We start from the raw sequence: 18,338 nt of genomic DNA, 5'->3' as shown, positions 1-18,338 counted from the left end.
AGGCGGGTTGGGGGGTAACTGTACATTGGATTATCGACGAAACCTTACTTGGTCCCAAGAAGAGGGTCTTGTGTATTATTGGGTTTAATAGGACATTTACTGTACATTGGAGGGGGTTGGGTTAGTACATTTACAGGGGCCAGTTTCGAATTGCAGTCTCCCGTAGGTGCTCTTTGAGAGTGGTTTTGAAAGTGGGTAGTGATTCACATTCCTTTACAGCTGTGGGTAGGGCGTTCCACATTGATGTGGCATAATTGCGAAACGTGTTTAGTCCCTTGTTTGAGCCGAATCTGGGTTTAACATGATTTGTGGAGCTCCCTCTGGTGCTGTGGTCGTGGTATTCACTGACCTTTGGGCGTATCCATGCTATAAGATTTGTCTCATGTTTCCCGACATGAGGGTCCTGTGGAATATCACAGCATGAGCTATAGACCGGTTCACTGTTTACAAAACATACCGTGTTCGAGCCAATCAGCAATAGCAATGGAGTCACGTGACTATAAGTTGCCCACTACCTGCGCAGCTGCTGCGCAAAAAGAAGTACAACGGGACTCTATGGTGAAATCATGGCACTTCCCTGACTAAAAGTTGTTTCAAACGAAAACGGCTGGATGTCATTTAGCCAAATCAGCATGGCTGTGACTGACTCTTTCACATTGATAGTTTAGATGGCTAACAAATGCAAATATATTGTAGTCTGCCGTGTTGTTCTGACCAGGATTACACGTGCGCACACAAAGTCTGGCATATACAGCAAACAGGCCCACATGGCTCCTAACCTAAAGCCCCCATAAACAAACTGATATTCTTCTCATCTATGGTCAAAGCATTAAGAGGCTTTTATTTGGTATAAAACTATATTCAATCATTGAATTCTGCCTTAATTCTTTCCCCCACCCCAAATGATCAAGCCAAGAGTTTCACAGATGCTCTACTCTGAGACAAGAAATAAGCAGAATAAAAGAACACGCCAACATTTGGGAAATTAGCTTATCGTCTTCTCCAGAGACAATAAGATACAGTGCTATCTGGATGCACGTTAGCCCACAATGAATGGAAGTAGACAGTGATGGGTAGCCTAGGCATTGTCCAACTGAAGGCTACCCTTCACTGTCCGCTTCCATTCATTGTCCTAAGCTAGGCTAACATGCAGCCAGATAGCCTTCTACTGAACACACAGAGAGGAAACTGGTATCTATCTTATAGTCTCTCTGGAGAAGACAACAGGTCTCATTCTCCAACATTTTCCAAAGACTTCTCTTAGGGCAACCATCTTGGAACCGACTGAGACAGAAACTACGACAAGTTCACGTGGGCAAGATGTCTTAAATGGCTCAAACGATCACAGCTGGGATACCAGCGATGAGGAATGTCACCATTCTGAAACATGAACGCGCGTCCCCGTCGCTTATTGCTTATTCCCAGAGGAAGAGTACACCCGAGTGCTTCCGCGTTTTCCCTGATTGGCTGCGACACGCCCCGCGGCAGCCGTAGAGCTTGCGGCATTATGTAGCCGTAATCCCCGAAGATTTTCATTTGACGCTTAGCTCACCTGGCAGCGCTGCGGTCCTGCGGTCCGTTTAATGTGCATTCTTTCGCCGGTTAAGTTTAGGCATTAAGGTTAAGGTTAGGCATTGTTTCAAGTCAAGTCAAGTCAAGAGTTTTAATTGTCACGGCATACAGGTATACAATGAAATGTATAGTTTGTATAGTTTCGGAGTTGGTTAAGGTTAGAAGGGTTAAGTTTAGGCGCTGTTAAGGAGCTGGTTAAGGTTAGAGTTTGTCTTAGAGAATGGCAATATTCTTTCGGAGTTGGTTATGGTTAAGGTTAAGGTTAGGCATGGTTAAGGTTAAGGTTAGGCATTGTTTCGGAGTTGGTTATGGTTAGAAGGGTTAAGTTTAGGCGCTGTTAAGGAGCTGGTTAAGGTTAGAGTTTGTCTTAGAGAATGGCAATAGACAGCCTATTTCCGCGCTGCAGCGCGAGGCAATAGACAGCCTATTTCCGCGCTGCAGCTCTCTCGCGCTGCCGTGGTCACATGGCCAATCAGAGAAAACACGGAAGCACGCGACGTACTCTTCCGCTGGGAATAAGCTACACGCGTCCCCGTCTAGGTCATTTGCAAATGAAATCGCAAAAAGTCAAGTTTAGACACACCTGTCCAGCTCATTAAATGCAACTGAAGCGATGCAGCGAGAAGCATGCAGCTGCAGAGCCGCAGAGCGGCGCTCTGACGGCCCTGCTGTGAGGCGTGATTTTTTTTCCATAGCCGCAGCCCTAACCATAACTCTAAGCATAACCCACTTTGAAAGAGGGCCAAAACAAAGCATAACCACTTCAAAGTAGTTTGTTCAGTCCTCTGGCCTGTTTGTAGCGCACAGTGCAATACTCCAATTCAGCCATTGGGTGGGTGGCGCCGGCCCTGAGAGCGCCGCTCGTGCTCGCTGGTCCTGAGAGCGCCACTCTGCGGCTCTGCAGCTATATACTATTGGATGCAGCAGTGTAAAAATGGTGGCGGAAGCACTTTGCGACTGATCAAAATGAGATTCGTTAATTACTTTCAATCATTTCACAATAATTGCATAATTGTGTTTGAGTATCTGAGTAATTAAGTAATTATACATTTGTCCAAAATTGCTGGTTCATATATGGTTAATTCCAGCTGCCCTGTGATCAGGTGAATACATATTATTTATTTTCTGACATAAAATGCATAATTTTTTATCCTACAAATATTGTCATATATCTATTTTAATTATTAATTCGATTCCTCCCAAATAAAGACATTAAGAACACAGAGCACACCAGTCTGCCAAGTTAAGTGTGCTCCTGTAAATCCTGCTCAGGCACAGCCGAATCCAAGCTTAGGGACGGTTGGGGAATCCCACAACCGGTCCTAACTTAAGATGTCTCAAATGGCCCGTGAGAGCAAATTTCTTGTCGTAAGTCCGTTGGAGAATGAGACCCAAGCTAATTTCCTAAAATGTTGGCATGTTCCTTTAAGGAAAACACAAAGGACAGAGGGACAATGCAGCAGTTACTTAATGCCGAGTTACCACGTCATTGGATCTGGAAACCCATGAGTCACATCAGACTAAATTACCACGGCAACAACTGAGGTACATTTATTTTCCTGAAAGGTTCATACTCCCTGAAATCTTGCTCTATTGTGGCAGTGGAGGAATTCATTCTCAATGCATTACATCACAATTGCAAAACTATTCACAGGTGACACACAAGATGTTAGTAGCATTTGTCAAATGTAGTGTTTAGACACATTTTCAGATACAAAAGCCAATAGCAGTAGTGAATAAGCAGAAAAAGTATAAAGTAAAGAATGAGTTGTAACAGAAATGTCTAAGACTGGTTTGGTCCTTTAGGTCAGGACACGTTAGTGTTGCCTCAGCAACATCGATTAAAAAAAGTATCCATATACAGAAATGTAATAAAATAATCCAGCTCAATTACCCTCAAAAGCAAAAAAAAACCAAGCATAGGCCACCCGGTAGGTATTTAGAACTAGTTATTTAAAGTTTAAACCATAATAATTATGTAGCTTCCCAAATTATGCTTTTGTTCAGAATAAAAATTCTAAAAAAAAAAAAAAAGTTGATCAGATTTCATTACCATCTTCTGCTAAAATAAAACACAAGCCAAAAGATTTTATTCAATTTTATTGAAAAGGTTTTCTATTTTTCGGTGAGTGAGTGGAATGTGCTAACTTAGGAATGATTGAGCCTGTCCATTTCCTCTTTCCCTCTGAACTTGAAGCCATGATATCAGGGATTGGTGGCTCATAACGAATGAGTGCAAGCTGGAGTAGTTTTCCCCTTGACCTTCTAGTACTCTTCGCCTTCTTCATCATCATCCCCCACGCTGTCGGTTCCCACCTCTTCATAATCCTTCTCCAGGGCAGCCATGTCCTCTCTGGCCTCAGAGAACTCTCCCTCCTCCATGCCCTCACCAACATACCAGTGGACGAAGGCCCTCTTGGCGTACATCAGGTCAAACTTGTGGTCGAGACGTGCCCAGGCCTCGGCGATGGCCGTGGTGTTGCTCAGCATGCACACAGCCCTCTGGACCTTGGCCAGGTCTCCTCCAGGAACCACGGTCGGAGGCTGGTAGTTGATGCCCACCTTGAAGCCTGTGGGACACCAGTCCACAAACTGGATGGTGCGCTTGGTCTTGATGGTGGCGATGGCCGAGTTGACGTCTTTGGGCACAACGTCGCCACGGTACAGGAGACAGCAAGCCATGTACTTTCCGTGACGAGGATCACATTTCACCATCTGATTGGCAGGCTCGAAGCAGGCGTTGGTGATGTCGGCAACGGAGAGTTGCTCATGGTAGGCCTTCTCAGCTGAGATAACTGGGGCATAGGTGGCCAGGGGAAAGTGGATACGTGGGTAGGGCACCAAGTTGGTCTGGAACTCCGTCAGGTCCACATTCAAGGCACCGTCGAAGCGCAGGGAGGCGGTGATGGACGAGACAATCTGGCCAATCAGCCTGTTGAGGTTGGTGTAGCTCGGACGGTCGATATCCAGGTTCCTGCGGCAGATGTCGTAGATGGCCTCATTGTCCACCATGAAGGCGCAGTCCGAGTGCTCCAGGGTGGTGTGGGTGGTCAGGATGGAGTTGTAGGGCTCCACCACGGCTGTAGACACTTGAGGGGCGGGGTAAACAGCAAACTCCAGCTTGGACTTCTTTCCGTAGTCGACAGAGAGACGCTCCATGAGCAGAGAGGTGAAGCCAGAGCCAGTTCCTCCCCCGAAGGAGTGGAATATGAGGAAACCTTGGAGACCAGTGCACTGGTCAGCCTGAAATAACAAGAACACTATTACATAATGCTCTGGTGGATCTGCAAGAACATCTAAAATCAGAAACACTTAATGACTACAGCACAAAATATATAAACAATAGTCTTGTGATTGTAGTGTAGACTATTTTCAGTGTGACAGACACGATTGGCACAGTGACAGGGCAACTCTTATGGGGTCGGAGCTTACCAGTTTACGAGTCCTGTCTAGAACCAGGTCAATGATTTCCTTGCCGATGGTGTAGTGACCACGGGCGTAGTTGTTGGCTGCATCTTCCTTCCCTGTGATCAGCTGCTCAGGGTGGAACAGCTGGCGGTAGATTCCTGAACGTACCTCATCTGTAGATTTAACAATAAAAACAATCCGTTAAACCATAGGTCAAAAATAATTATTTTTACATTTGTACTCTAGTAAACCGTTATACTACCTTGGTAAGCAAAAGAATAATTTAAATATATTTAAGCACATCTTTTGAGAAACACACCAAGTACAACTTAAATGAGATATTCTTTATTTGGACATTAGGCGGTAAGAAACACTTGCTGTAGCTTAGTTGATTCACTGCCATGAGCAGTGGCCAGTTCTGATCTAACTGGGAAGGTTCAGACAGACGGCAAACAAAGTCACAAGACAAAGGGTGTTAATCCACACCATAACACACAGGCTAAAAGTCCTAACCATCCACAACAGAAAATGGTCCGGCAAGCAACAACAAATAAAGACTAGATCCAACACAACGCACAGATGCATAGGCAATGACTTTCTTCCCTTTATAAAAAGGAGAGGTGGTCTTAGGCTATGTGTCCACTCAAAGCCTTTTTTTCAAGGCGGACCGCTTTGAAAAAAGAAAAAAAAGCTCCAAGCGTTTTTCTGGGTCTCCCCAGAGCTCACGCCAGCCGCGGCTCCGCCCCTTCCTCGATGAGTTACATTGATGAGCGCGCTCCTTTCCAAAAAAGTTTAACTAGTTTCAACTTCATGAGCTGGGAGCGCTCCGCCAAAAACGCTGCCGCCCAGAGCTCATAAAACGTGAGGCGCTGGGAAGAGGAGCGCGCCTGACGCTTCTCCAGCATAGAAATGAATGACAGAAAGGAGCTGACAACTGATAAAACGTCGGCTATGGACACAAGCCCTTAGGATCAATACAGTAGTTAAACATATGCCTGCGGGTTATGTGTGGATTAACACTTAAGTCTTGTGACTCCCATTTGTTGCCAGTCTGAAGCTTCGCAGCTCGCTTGGATTTCTGTCAGGGGTCCAACCACGGGACTCTAAGCTAATGGCATCAACTATAATACAATCCTACTGGGATTGCTTCAGGGGATGTAGATATAGAACTTACAAAGACATCTTTTTTTGTGTGTGGTATTGTTCGTCTAGCAGTGCCGAACTTAAGTACAGTAGGAAGGTTCTTTAATTTATTTATATATGGACATTATTGTAATTTATATATAATGTACTATATGGAATCCCTATTAGTCTTTGTGATGTGGATATATTGCAATATCAATCATTTAAAAAAATAAAAAATAAAGTGTTGTTTCGGCCCTATAGGAGAGTCATGTCATTACCTACGACTCTGGTCTCTTTAAAATGCATTCAACGTTGTGTTTACCTATAACAGTTGGCTCCAAGTCCACAAAGACGGCTCTGGGAACGTGTTTGCCGGCTCCCGTCTCGCTGAAGAATGTGTTGAAGGAGTCGTCTCCCCCTCCGATTGTCTTGTCACTTGGCATCTGTCCATCCGGCTGGATGCCGTGCTCCAGGCAGTAGAGCTCCCAACAGGCATTGCCCATCTGGGTTCCGGCCTGGCCGACGTGCATGGAAATACACTCACGCTGCATTCAGAGAAAGAGACGTTATGTCATATTTTCCTTTGTAATAACATTTACAACTTTTGAGCACCTGTGCCATTATTATTTTTTGTTTACATCCATTCTGCTGCATCTAGATCATTCAATATCAGGATTCTGAGAAGCATAGCTTGCACCCTCATCTCTTGTGCACCCAGTCGACATGGAAACACCCTGCAATGTTGCCTACTGTCTTGCTTCATAGTAATGTCACTTCATTTTATCTTAATTGCCCAACATGGGCATTTTCACATCAAACTTTAAATTCTGTAGGCTACCATCAACGGCCAGGTATAATGTGTGCTAGTTGTGAGGCTTTGGGCAGCTGAAGATAATGCAGTCACATGGGACGTTTCGTTTAACACTGCAGACCAAAAGCTCCTCCCGAATGGACCATTTTTCACATGGCGTCCATTTTGCCGTCATGTCACGCTCACTCAGGATGAGATTCCTCTCCATCCTGTTCTCGGGAATCCCATCCTGAGCATGACATAACGGCAAAATGGACGCCGGTGAATATATAACCACAGCAACCCGCAGATCCAATAGGGTCCAGCTGCAGCGCCGGAGTATCCCCTCACTGGGCAAGCCTGTGGCAGCCAGCAGCTCGGAGGTGGCGGTGCCCTTCTCCGGCGCTGCAGCTGCATACTATTGGCTGCAGCTGGACCCTACTCCGCAGATCAGTAAATCCCCGCGTGCGTTAGAGGGGGGGGTCCACAGTGCAGACGGAGGCCACGCCCCTCTGGCCACGCCCTGCCGCCGCCGCCACGCCCGCGCGCTTTGTGTAAAACATACGGAGGAGATGAATGTCAGATGGCGCTTTGCGGCTCGAGATGACTTTTCAAACCTGTCAATTCTCCGGTTACAGCTTTCCCTCCATTTTACAGACCAAAGAGGAATCAAATCTCCCCTTCTCTTAACACAGGTCGTCAGCATTTAAAGGATTATTGTATGTTTAAAAAAAAAATAAAAATCAGTTCGTTTTCAAACTACAATTTAAATCCATCCCAATTAAAGTGTTCGGTATAAATAGGTTATATTGCACCAGTTTTTTGGCATCGGTCCCACATGCAGCTCTGTACTCCTCCATCACTATCGAATGTGCCCGGTAATGGCCGAGTATCATTGAAACTGCTTAAAATACATACTTTTTAATGAAACTCCTCAAATTAGATTACGTACATGACCATTTGATATCTTAACAATGACATGTCAATAAACGTAAGCTGTGTCATTTATCCGCACGCGCTGCCAGGGGTGACGAATTAACTGTAGGTTATTTCAGAAAAATGCGAGTTCATAAATTGAGCTGCGTAGACTAATACTCACCATTTTGTCTGATTATTCCTTCTTGCCGACGTTGAGGATTCGGTGGATGAAGGCTGTATAATGAGGGAGAACGGTCAAGGCGGGGTTTATATCCAGACAGGGGCTGGGAGCAGGAAGCTGTCATCTGTTGGCGGGAGTGACTGTTGGCACAAAAAATGGGATGGCCCCGCCCTCAGCAGCACTGCAGAGTGTAATGCAGCATTCGATTATAACTCGGAGGTCGTAAATTCCTACTTTCTGCTAGATAGCCACAAGCCTACGTCATTTCAACATGGCAACATTAGCCCTTTTAAGATTACACTTGTAAATATTTTACCATATGCCGTTGTAGTAAACGATCTTTGTGAGTTATAGTTCATGCAAGACAAATTGTAAGAAAAATGACCCAAAAAGTTTAGTGTGAGCATCCATGTTTTTCTGGCTTTGTAGCTTGAATGGACGTAGGTCAGAGAACTTCCCACCTCCAACCATAAATAAATGCAGCTGGACTCACAGCCAGAGAAGTAGCATACAGTAGTCAATTTACACGAACTAGACTCTTACTGACTATACACAAAGTATAGCCTATTCACAGCTCATGAAAAGGGTACTTTCATGTACACTTAATGGAAATACCATCAACTGACATTCTTGTAGACTAATTCCCATTGCACTGCGGATGGGCTCTTAAAGAGGAACGCCACCCTTTAAGAATGTCACGTTATGTTCTTCTTTGTGCCCTAGGGCAGTTCAGTCAGTATTGTGAACACACACCACATCTCATAAAGATGTCTCGTGTAACTGGGATGTAAAAATCTGGGGTTGGTCAATAGACTGAGGCTCTGACCCCATGAGGCCATAACATGTTTGTGTGAGCTCTTACACACAAATTATGTTTTAATTTGAGAATATTGGTGAATGAGGCTGGCAGGTTACTGCCAGAGACACTGGGTGCTTCCAGTCAGCAAACCAGTGCTGTGAGAGCAACACACTGGTGCTGTGAGAGAACAACACACTGGTGTGAATGAATGAATGAAAACTTTATTTAACAGATTGCAGAATGGGTACAATACAGTACGGCTCAATACACACAATTGTTAAGGGGATGCAGACCAGAGAAAGACGTTTGTCTTGTTTACATCAGGGTCCCCCATTTTCAATTCATAGTGACAATTATGACATACACAACATACATGACATCATGACATTTATGGCATAGGGACATTCATGACATACAGGTATATAGTACTGTTACATTTGTGACATACGATATGCAAATATACACATAGATCCTAACAGAGAATATATACATATGATGGGGAGGAGACTGTACATTAGGAGGGGGTGGGTGGGTGGGTGGGAGAGAAATATACATACAGTGGGGAGAGAATATATACATACAGTGGGGAGGAGACTGTCTATTAGGAGGGGGTGGGGGGGTTTGGACATTTACGGTGGCCAATTTCGAATTGCAGCCTCCCGTAGGTGCTCTTTAAGAGCGGTTTTGAATGTGGGTAGGGATTCACATTCCTTTACAGCTTTGGGTAGGGCGTTCCACATTGATGTGGCATAATTGCGAAACGTGTTTAGTCCCTTGTTTGAGCCAAATCTGGGTTTAACATGATTTGTTGAGCTCCCTCTGGTGTTGTGGTCGTGGTATTCACTGACCTTAGTCGTATAGTGTATCTTGTAGACCAGGCCCATTGCAAGTTGCTGTACTCTGTCGTCTACTCTAAGCCATCCTAGGTAGTCAAAGTGGGCAGGGGTGAGGTGGGTTGTGTAAGTTATGTGTTATATACGATTGCATGTAACTGCTTAACTGTTTCCACAAGAGGGCGCTATAGGCGTAGCTACTGAAGCTGACACCAGGTAAGAGGTATAAAAGGAGTTGTTACCTCCCCCTCGATCTCTTCCTCCGTCGCCTCTCATAAGGAGAAGGTCTCGTGTACTGTTGGGTGCAATGTGAATAATGAACCACACCAAAGGCTAAAGAGAGAAACCTTGTCGTCATGAACCTATTGTCGCTCCACAGCTGACTCTGTCAACAGGTTATGGGCCCAGATCACGCAGGGGCGAAATAATAAGGGTAGCAAGTTTAGCTGAAGTATAGGCCAGTTTAGCACTGGGAGCACCGCGTGGCTAAGGCTAACGGGAGCTAAAGCTATGCCTACCATCAAAAGAGGATGGCGACCAAAGGAATGAGCAAATGGCCCTCGTTCAACGGAAGGGCAGAGGACTATGAGCTCTGGGAAGAGCGAATGTTGTGCTGTATGCACGGAGTGGGGCTGAAGAAAACCATCTTGATGGCCCCCACGGGAGAAGTAACGGCGGCCACGCAAGCCCTAGACACCAAGCAAAATGCCGACGCATACTGCCACTGCTAGACGACACAAGCTTGGGGCTGATATTCCGCGACACTAAGGACAAAGGCCGAGAGAGCCTGAAAGTGTTGAGAGAACACTATATCGGAAGGGGAAGACCCCGAATCATATCACATAACACTAACGCGCTGAAGAAAGCACACACAGAGACTGTGACCGAATACGTCATCAGAGCTGAGCAGATCATTACGGTGCTTAAGAGTGCAGGAGAAGCACCGAGCGATGGACTAATGATGGCGATGGTTATGAGAGGACTACCGGAGCTGTACAAACCGTTCACACTACTGGTGACACACGGTTCAGCGGACATGTCGCTGGGGGAGTTCAAGGCCAAGTTGCGAAACTTTGAGGCCTCAGAAGACACACACCCAGTCGCCGTGGAGGTGGGAGAGAGGGTGCTGAAGGCCCGGGCGGCACCGAGAGAGAAGACCAGACCCCCGACGGAGCTGGCGTGTTGGCGATGCGGAGAAAAGGGGCACCGGAAAGATAACTGCACAAAGACTGTGGTGTAGCTTCTGTAAAAGCACGGGGCACACAGACAAAGTGTGTAGAAAGAAACGCGACCAGAGTGCTAGGTACGTGCATGGACAAGATGGCGGCTGTGGACAAGATGGCGGCTGTGGACAAGATGGCGACAACGGTGGACGTGAGACGAGTCGAGACGCCGCCCGGAGAGCAGCGGGACGAGAGGACTTCATCTTCGGGGCGCAGACAATGTACGTCACCCAGTCAACGCAGCAGCAGCAGGTCCAAAGGAAGGGACTGATCGTGGACACAGGTGCGTCGTCCCACATCATCAACGACAGGAATCGATTCAAGAACTTTGACAACACATTTACATTTACATTTACATTTAGTCATTTAGCTGACGCTTTTATCCAAAGCGACTTACAAGTTCTGTACGACAAGCCATCAGGAAGGGCACAACTCTATCAGCTGAGTAACAATGTTCATCAAAGTGTTGAGTGCTACAGTGTAGGTTAGTTTATTAGGACAAGTGCATGACAGTATGGTTAGTTAGGGTTAGATAATTTTTTTTTTTTTCTTTTTTTAATTCAGATAATGGTTGAAGAAGTGCGTCTTTAGTCGACGGCGAAAACACCTTCGAGCCGGAGAGACACAGCATGGAGCTGGCAGACGGGAAGCGCACATCCGGGTTGGCGCAAGGGAGAGGAGACGCACAGGTATGCCTCATAGACAGTGAGGGGCGCCGGTGTACAGTGATGTTAAAGAACACTCTACATACCCTCGTTCCCACAAGAACTATTCTCTGTAAAATCTGCTACTGCGAACGGTGCCAAAGTGTTCTTCAATGAAGGTAAAGATGTTCTTGTAGAGCCTGACGGTACGCGATTTAACATAGAGGTGTACAAGAGAATGTATTATCTACAAACAGAGTGTAATGATAAAGATAAGTGTAATAATAATGATATGTGTAATGTGACTGTCAGTCACGATATTCAGACATGGCATGAGATCATGGGTCATTGTAATTATGAGGATCTACTGAAACTGCAAGCAGTGACAGAAGGCATGCACATTAACAGTGAAAAGCATAGACCGAACAAAGGAAGTTCACTCAATCGAGAAACGGAAGTCCCACAGAAAAAGTAAAGGTACCACTTGAGCTAGTTAACACAGATCTAGCCGGTCCAGTAAGCAACAAGTCCATAGGTGGCTTTAAATATGTACAGTCTTTTACAGATGTGTGTACAGGGGCAGTGTTTGTTTACTTTCTCAAAGCAAAGAGTGACATACTCCAGTCCACGGAGAAATTCCTTGCAGATGTAGCCCCTTATGGCAACATAAGATGCTTGAGGTCCGACAACGGAACAGAGTTTACAAATAGAGAGTTCCAATCACTGTTGAGAAGGAACAAGATAAGGCACGAGACGTCATGTCCTTACTCCCCGCACCAGAACGGGGTGGCAGAGAGGGAAGGACGTACTCTTTTCGAAATGGCTAGGTGTAAGCTAATAGATGGTAACTTACCGAAGAGTCTATGGCATTATGCGGTACAAGAAGCCGCTTACACCAGAAACAGGTGTTTTAATAAGCACACGGGCACCACCCCGTATACAGCACTGACAGGAAATAATTGTAATCTAGCCAGAATGCACAAATTTGGATCAGTGTGTTATGCTTACCAGCAGGACAGAGGAAAGCTCGAGTCCAGATGTGAAAAAGGACTCTTTGTAGGGCACGACAAAGGAAGCCCCGCTTTTCTAGTCTATTATCCCGGTAAAGGGAAAGTGCAAAAACACACGCTAGTCAAATTTGTCACAAAGACAACATGTGAGAATGAGACACAGACAGAGGAGCCAGAGCTGGACTCCAGAGTAAGGTGTGAAGAAACAGACACCTCAGCCTAGTGTACTTAGCACAGTCGTGCAGACAGACAGTCAGCAACCCCCAGAGGATGATGACGAGGAGCAACCGAGGTTGACATCACGTGCCTCATGCAGTGGGAGGTATCCCTCACGGGAACACAAACCCCCAAGGTATCTGAAAGACTATGCCCAGAGAGAAAGTGACGAGGATGACAGTACACTTACAAGCATTGATTACTGCTACAGAGTAGTGAGTGGAGTACCTCAGACCTTTAAAGAGGCGATTTTATTTAATTTTATTGATGGATTAAAAACACACAAGGATCCAAAGGATAACATGAGAAAGAGTAAAACCCTTATTTCCGTCATGGTCCCAGGGCTGTTAGGCCACAACAAAAACACGACAATAACACAAAACACATACATTTAAAACATTAGAAGACTAACCTATAGCTAAAATTGTATACCCCACAATAACTAAAAACTAGGGATGTCCGATATTATCGGCCTACCGATATTATCGGCCGATATCGGCATTAAAATATGATATCGGTTGATATCGGTATCGGAAATTAAGAGTTGGACAATATCGGTATATCGGTATCGGTAAAAAAGCCAATATCGAGCATCCCTACTAAAAACTGATTGGAAACCCATTCAAACTATTCATCTATTCTATCCATGAGCCACTTCCTGACGCTTCTCTTGAAGCTGTGGAGGCTCGAGCTCTGCTTGATGGGGATAGGCAGCTTGTTCCAATCCTGGGCTCCAGAGAAAGTAAGGGAGCACTGGCCCAGTTTGGATCGGAAAGAAGCAGGCTTCAGGTTTGCTATGCTCGCTCTAGTTCTGTGGTTGTGGGATTCGTTGACCGGGGTGAAGTAGTTCTGGAGGTATCTAGGGGACCTTTGGTTTATAATATTGTGCACTATGTTCAGTCTGAGCTGGGTAACTCTGTAGCGTGTAGCCAGTTTAGCTCCTGAAAGTGACTCCTCCCTATGTGGGTGCGAGGGCCAAGACCCATTACCACCCTTACCAGCTTATTTTGGGAAACCTGAAGCTTCTTTTTTATAGTCACTGTCAGGCCCTCGAACCAAGACACGCTACCATAGTCAAAGTGGCAGAGTACTAGGCTATTTGCTAGTAGCCTGAGGCTATCTCTGCCAAGGAGGTTGGCTTTCCTAGCGATGGTGTCCCCTGAATCAAGAAATGGGAGAGAGCAATGGATGAGGAGATGAGGTCCCTAGAGGACAACCACACCTTTACTCTAACCAAGTTACCAGAGGGCAGACAGACAGTGGGAGGAAAATGGGTGTACTCAATCAAGGAGGGTATTGAAGGCCACGACAAGTACAAAGCCAGGTTTGTAGCTAAAGGTTACAGTCAGAGGGAGGGGATAGACTACGGTGAGACATTCTCCCCAACAGCCAATCTGACCAGTGTAAGGGTAGTGATGCAGAAAGCAGCTGAGGACAGTTTGATTAAAGACAGCCTACCTGCACGCACCCATAGATAGGGAGATATATATGGAACAACCTGAAGGTTACGAGAAGAAAGGAGAGAAGCTAAGCTAGAAAAATCCATTTACGGCCTGAAAGTCTGGATGAAATTGGAACGAGATGCTTCATACATGTCTCATTGAAGATCACTTCCTACAGAACCCAGTAGACCCCTGTGTTTACTCAAGGGAGTCAAAAGAGTCAGGAAAAGTGATAATTGTAATTTGGGTGGATAATTTGATCATCGCAGCAGACAACACTAGAAACCTAGAGCAGGTGAAAAGTATGCTCTCCACCAGATTCAAAATGAAAGACCTGGGTAGGTTAAAACATTTTCTAGGCATGGACTTCGAACAGTCAGCCAGTTGTGTAAAAATATCCCAGAAGAGATATGTGGAAAAGATCCTGAAACGTTTTGACATGCAGGAATGTAGAACAAGGGAAACACCATGTGATCAAAAACTAGACTACCAAGAGGATGCTCAGAAATTGACAGATGTAAAAATGTACAGAGAAGCTGTAGGTAGCCTCATTTATTTGACAACATGTACTCCCCCTGACCTATGTTTTGTAGTGAGTAAATTGTCACAGCATTTTGCTGATCCCACAGAGGAGCACTGGATTACAGCAAAACATGTTTTTCGTTATCTCAAAGGTACAGCAGATAAACAGCTTTGTTTCAGAAAGAGCAGCGATGGTTTAGGGCTTAAAGCCTACAGTGATGCAGATTGGGCGGCAGACGCTACAGACAGAAGAAGTACCACAGGGTATTGTGTGAGTTTGAACACAGACAGCTCACTGGTTTCGTGGAAAACAAAGAAACAGCCCACAGGCACTGTCAACTTGTGAAGCCGAATACATGGCTCTAGCTATGACAATACAGGAATGTATTTATCTAGAACTGCTCGAAGGAATGGATACCTATGTATATAAGAAAACTGTTGTTTATGAAGACAACCAGGGAACCATTGCAATTGCTAGAAACCCTGTGTGCCGACAGAGGTGTAAACATGTGGATATAAAATATCACTTCATCAGATCTGTCATCAGGGAAGAAAGGATGACACTTGTTTATTGTCCTACAGACGACATGGTAGCAGACGCTATGACAAAGCCTGTCTCCAAACTGAAATTGAGAAGATTAGCAGAGGTCATGTTTGGTGTGTAAATATAGCCTGTTATGTAATATTAACTGCCATATCCTTTTTGATGTTCTGAACTGTATTATTTTCTTTGAAAATTGTTGTTGGAAAAGTTGTACAGTATACAAGACAGCCGTAAGTGGGAGTGTTGAAGTTACGTGTTATATATGATTGCATGTAACTGCTTAACTGTTTCCACAAGAGGGCGCTATAGGCGTAGCTACTGAAGCTGACGCCAGGTAAGAGGTATAAAAGGAGTTGTTACCTCCCCCTCGATCTCTTCCTCCGTCGCCTCTCATAAGGAGGTCTTGTGTACTGTTGGGTGCAATGTGAATAATAAACCACGCCAAAGGCTAAAGAGAGAAACCTTGTCGTCATGAACCTATTATTGTCGCTCCACAGCTGACTCTGTCAACATGGGTTCTAGGAGTAAGGTCAAGTAGTAGTCTGACCAGTTTGTTTTGTGATGTTTGTAATCTTGTTTTTAGCGCCTTTGAGGTGCTTTGGTACCATGAGGTGCAAGCATAGTCGTAGTACCCTTGAATGAGTGCTCCTGCCAGAGTCTTCAGGGTATTCTTGTTCAGGTTCAGATTCTGCCGAGTTCTGAGCTGAGGGTTTTTTCAACCTGTAACTTGTTCTTGTCAGAGACTAGCAGGGCTGAGTCGTCCACGAACAATAAGTTGCAGTCACAAGCTGACGACATGTCATTTGCATAAATTAGGAACAGTGGAGAGGAGAACAACACACTGGTTATTGAAGATATGTTTGTAATGTTTGTGCTGGAGCAACTTGATCCAGAACGGTAACTCCGGTCAGAGAGTGGACACAGAGACAGAACAGTCCTTTCAAGTATTTTAATGTTGTTCAAAAGGATTGAGTGAGTGGTATCTCAAGAGTGTGTGATTGAGTGAGTGGTATTCTGCAACAGATAAGCAGAACATACGATAATTAACAGAGGTACATACTTACGAATTATAACATGAACACACACAACTGAAAGATGCTATCTAGCATTGGCTCAATTAGCAGCATGGACCAAACATAACACAAAGTAGGGCTGGGCGATATGACCAAAAACGTTATCGCGATAAAATTATAAAATTATTTTCATATAATTCGATATCGATAATTATCGTCGATATAATGTCTGTCAAGTTTAATTAACTTCTTATGCTGCTGCGAATGTCTCAAGTCGAGTTGATGTCGTCATCAGTCCGCGCACGTTAGCAGTTAGCCGACAAGCGGAGTATCTCATGACAATAAATATGACACTAAAATACTCTTCCGCCACAATATATTGAAACGAACTGTATACCCCACACTACTATAAACGTGGCCTCAGAATTCAAAACACACACATACTCGGCACGTAAATATATAAAACAGTGCCGTGCAAGCTAGTTATCCTAGCCAGCCTGTTGTATCTAAGCGGTGTATTCCATGACAATGTGCTAAATATGACACTAAAATACTCTCTTCCGCCACAATATATTGAAACGACGTCCACTGTATACCCCCACTACTATAAACGTGGCCTCAGAATTCACGCCACACACATACTCGGCACGTAAATATATAAAACATCGCCGTGCAAGCTAATTAGCCTAGCAAGCCTTGTTGTTGAGCGATTCCTACCTCTGGGTCTCCTTCCGGGTCTACTTCGCTCTCGGTCATCTCCTTCACTGATTGGTTATTAGCTGTTGTGCGTAAGCACGTCATCATGTAACGTTGGTTGTTGTTAGTGAGTGTGCTGAGCCGAGGCTGAACGGAGCCAAGCTTGGAAAATCGATATATCGAAACTTTGCGACCACGTTTCATGTTTATTTCGAGGAAATAATTTATCGCGATAGTTATCATTATCGTTTTATCGCCCAGCCCTAACACAAAGTAGCAACTAGTTAGTCATACATATAAGTCACCTAACAACCTAATGCAGGCAGTGTATAATGCATAATACATATGACCTTTACCTATCATAAACACACACAGATATTACATTTGGAGGCTGTTGGTAACTTACTTACTTCCTCTGGAACGCACTCTCTCACTCTGACAGCAGTGGAAACACATGTGCCGGCAATATGGCCCCTGCATTTAACCACACTATGACCCCTGGGCTGTCCAGAGAGATGCCTGCCTGGAAGTAATAGGACCCCTGGGCTGTCCAAAGAATTGCCAGACTGGAAATAATAATAATACCCAGCATAACAAATAGCATAACAAATAATGGGGAATTTACAACACTGGTGCTGTGAGAGAACAACACACTGTTTCTGTGAGAGAACAACACACTGGTCTGGTCCTGTGAGAGAGCAACACACTGGTGATGTGAGAGAGCAACACACTGGTTCTGTGGAGCAACACACTGGTTCCGAGGAGCAACATACTGGTGCTATAAGAAAACAACACACTGGTTCTGTGGAGCAACACATGGGCATGGATCACAAGGGCGTCCCACACTAATGTAAGTGGACGTACTAAAGAAAGAAGCAGGGTGGCGGAAAGTACTGGCGAGCTAAAGACAAACGCATGGAGGATCGAGATGACTGGTGGAAACGCAGCTGGAGGCCTCGTCTGAGGACGACCTTGAGAGAGACCTTCTAGCAATACTAAACATAATTTGGGTGCAAGAGCTCATGCTAGCATTTTATGGCCTCATGGAGTCAGAGCCCCATTCATTGTCTATGGAGAGAAGCCCCAGATTTGACATCCCAGTTACATGACATCCCAGTGCGGCACGTGGTGTAGTGGTTAACACTGTCGCCTCACAGCTAGAAGGTCCTGGGTTTGATTCCCGCTTGGGGACCAGGTTGCCGTGTTGCCAGTTACCCAGGTGGGGTATCTCCCAGGCTTTTCTGTGTGGAGTTTGCATGTTCTCTCCGTGCTCGCAAGGGTTTCCCCTCCCTATAAGATAAACCCAATGGAAAAACATGCACAAAAGATCGTTAACACTGTCGCGTCTGTATGACAAATAAAGACTTCTTCATCACTGATTGGAGGGTTTTCTGATTTCTAG

The 18,338-nt window shown here is 45.1% G+C and overlaps 1 protein-coding gene across 2 annotated transcripts; it reads right to left on the bottom strand.

Annotated features, from left to right (window-relative positions):
* Positions 1 to 3,655: 3,655 nt before the first annotated feature.
* LOC311232344 (tubulin alpha chain-like) lies at positions 3,656 to 8,118 on the bottom strand (the record flags this gene model as incomplete). 2 transcript variants are annotated; one of them, XM_084319110.1, is made up of 4 exons in its annotated part: positions 3,656 to 4,815; positions 5,005 to 5,153; positions 6,428 to 6,650; positions 7,995 to 8,118. In XM_084319110.1, the coding sequence occupies 4 exons, from the start codon at positions 7,995 to 7,997 to the stop codon at positions 3,838 to 3,840; spliced, it is 1,353 nt and encodes a 450-aa protein (XP_084175236.1). In that variant the 3' UTR covers positions 3,656 to 3,837. The 2 variants fall into 2 exon arrangements, with proteins under 2 accessions (XP_084175236.1, XP_084175235.1); XM_084319109.1 differs by lacking the exon at positions 7,995 to 8,118 and having other exon boundaries at positions 6,428 to 6,656.
* Positions 8,119 to 18,338: the final 10,220 nt, after the last annotated feature.

Source organism: Notolepis coatsorum (genome assembly GCF_963971535.1).
Source record: "Notolepis coatsorum genome assembly, chromosome: 1".
NCBI classification, from domain to species: domain Eukaryota; kingdom Metazoa; phylum Chordata; class Actinopteri; order Aulopiformes; family Paralepididae; genus Notolepis; species Notolepis coatsorum.
Note: the sequence above shows the minus strand (reverse complement) of the source record. Positions and strands in the feature narration are given on the sequence as shown.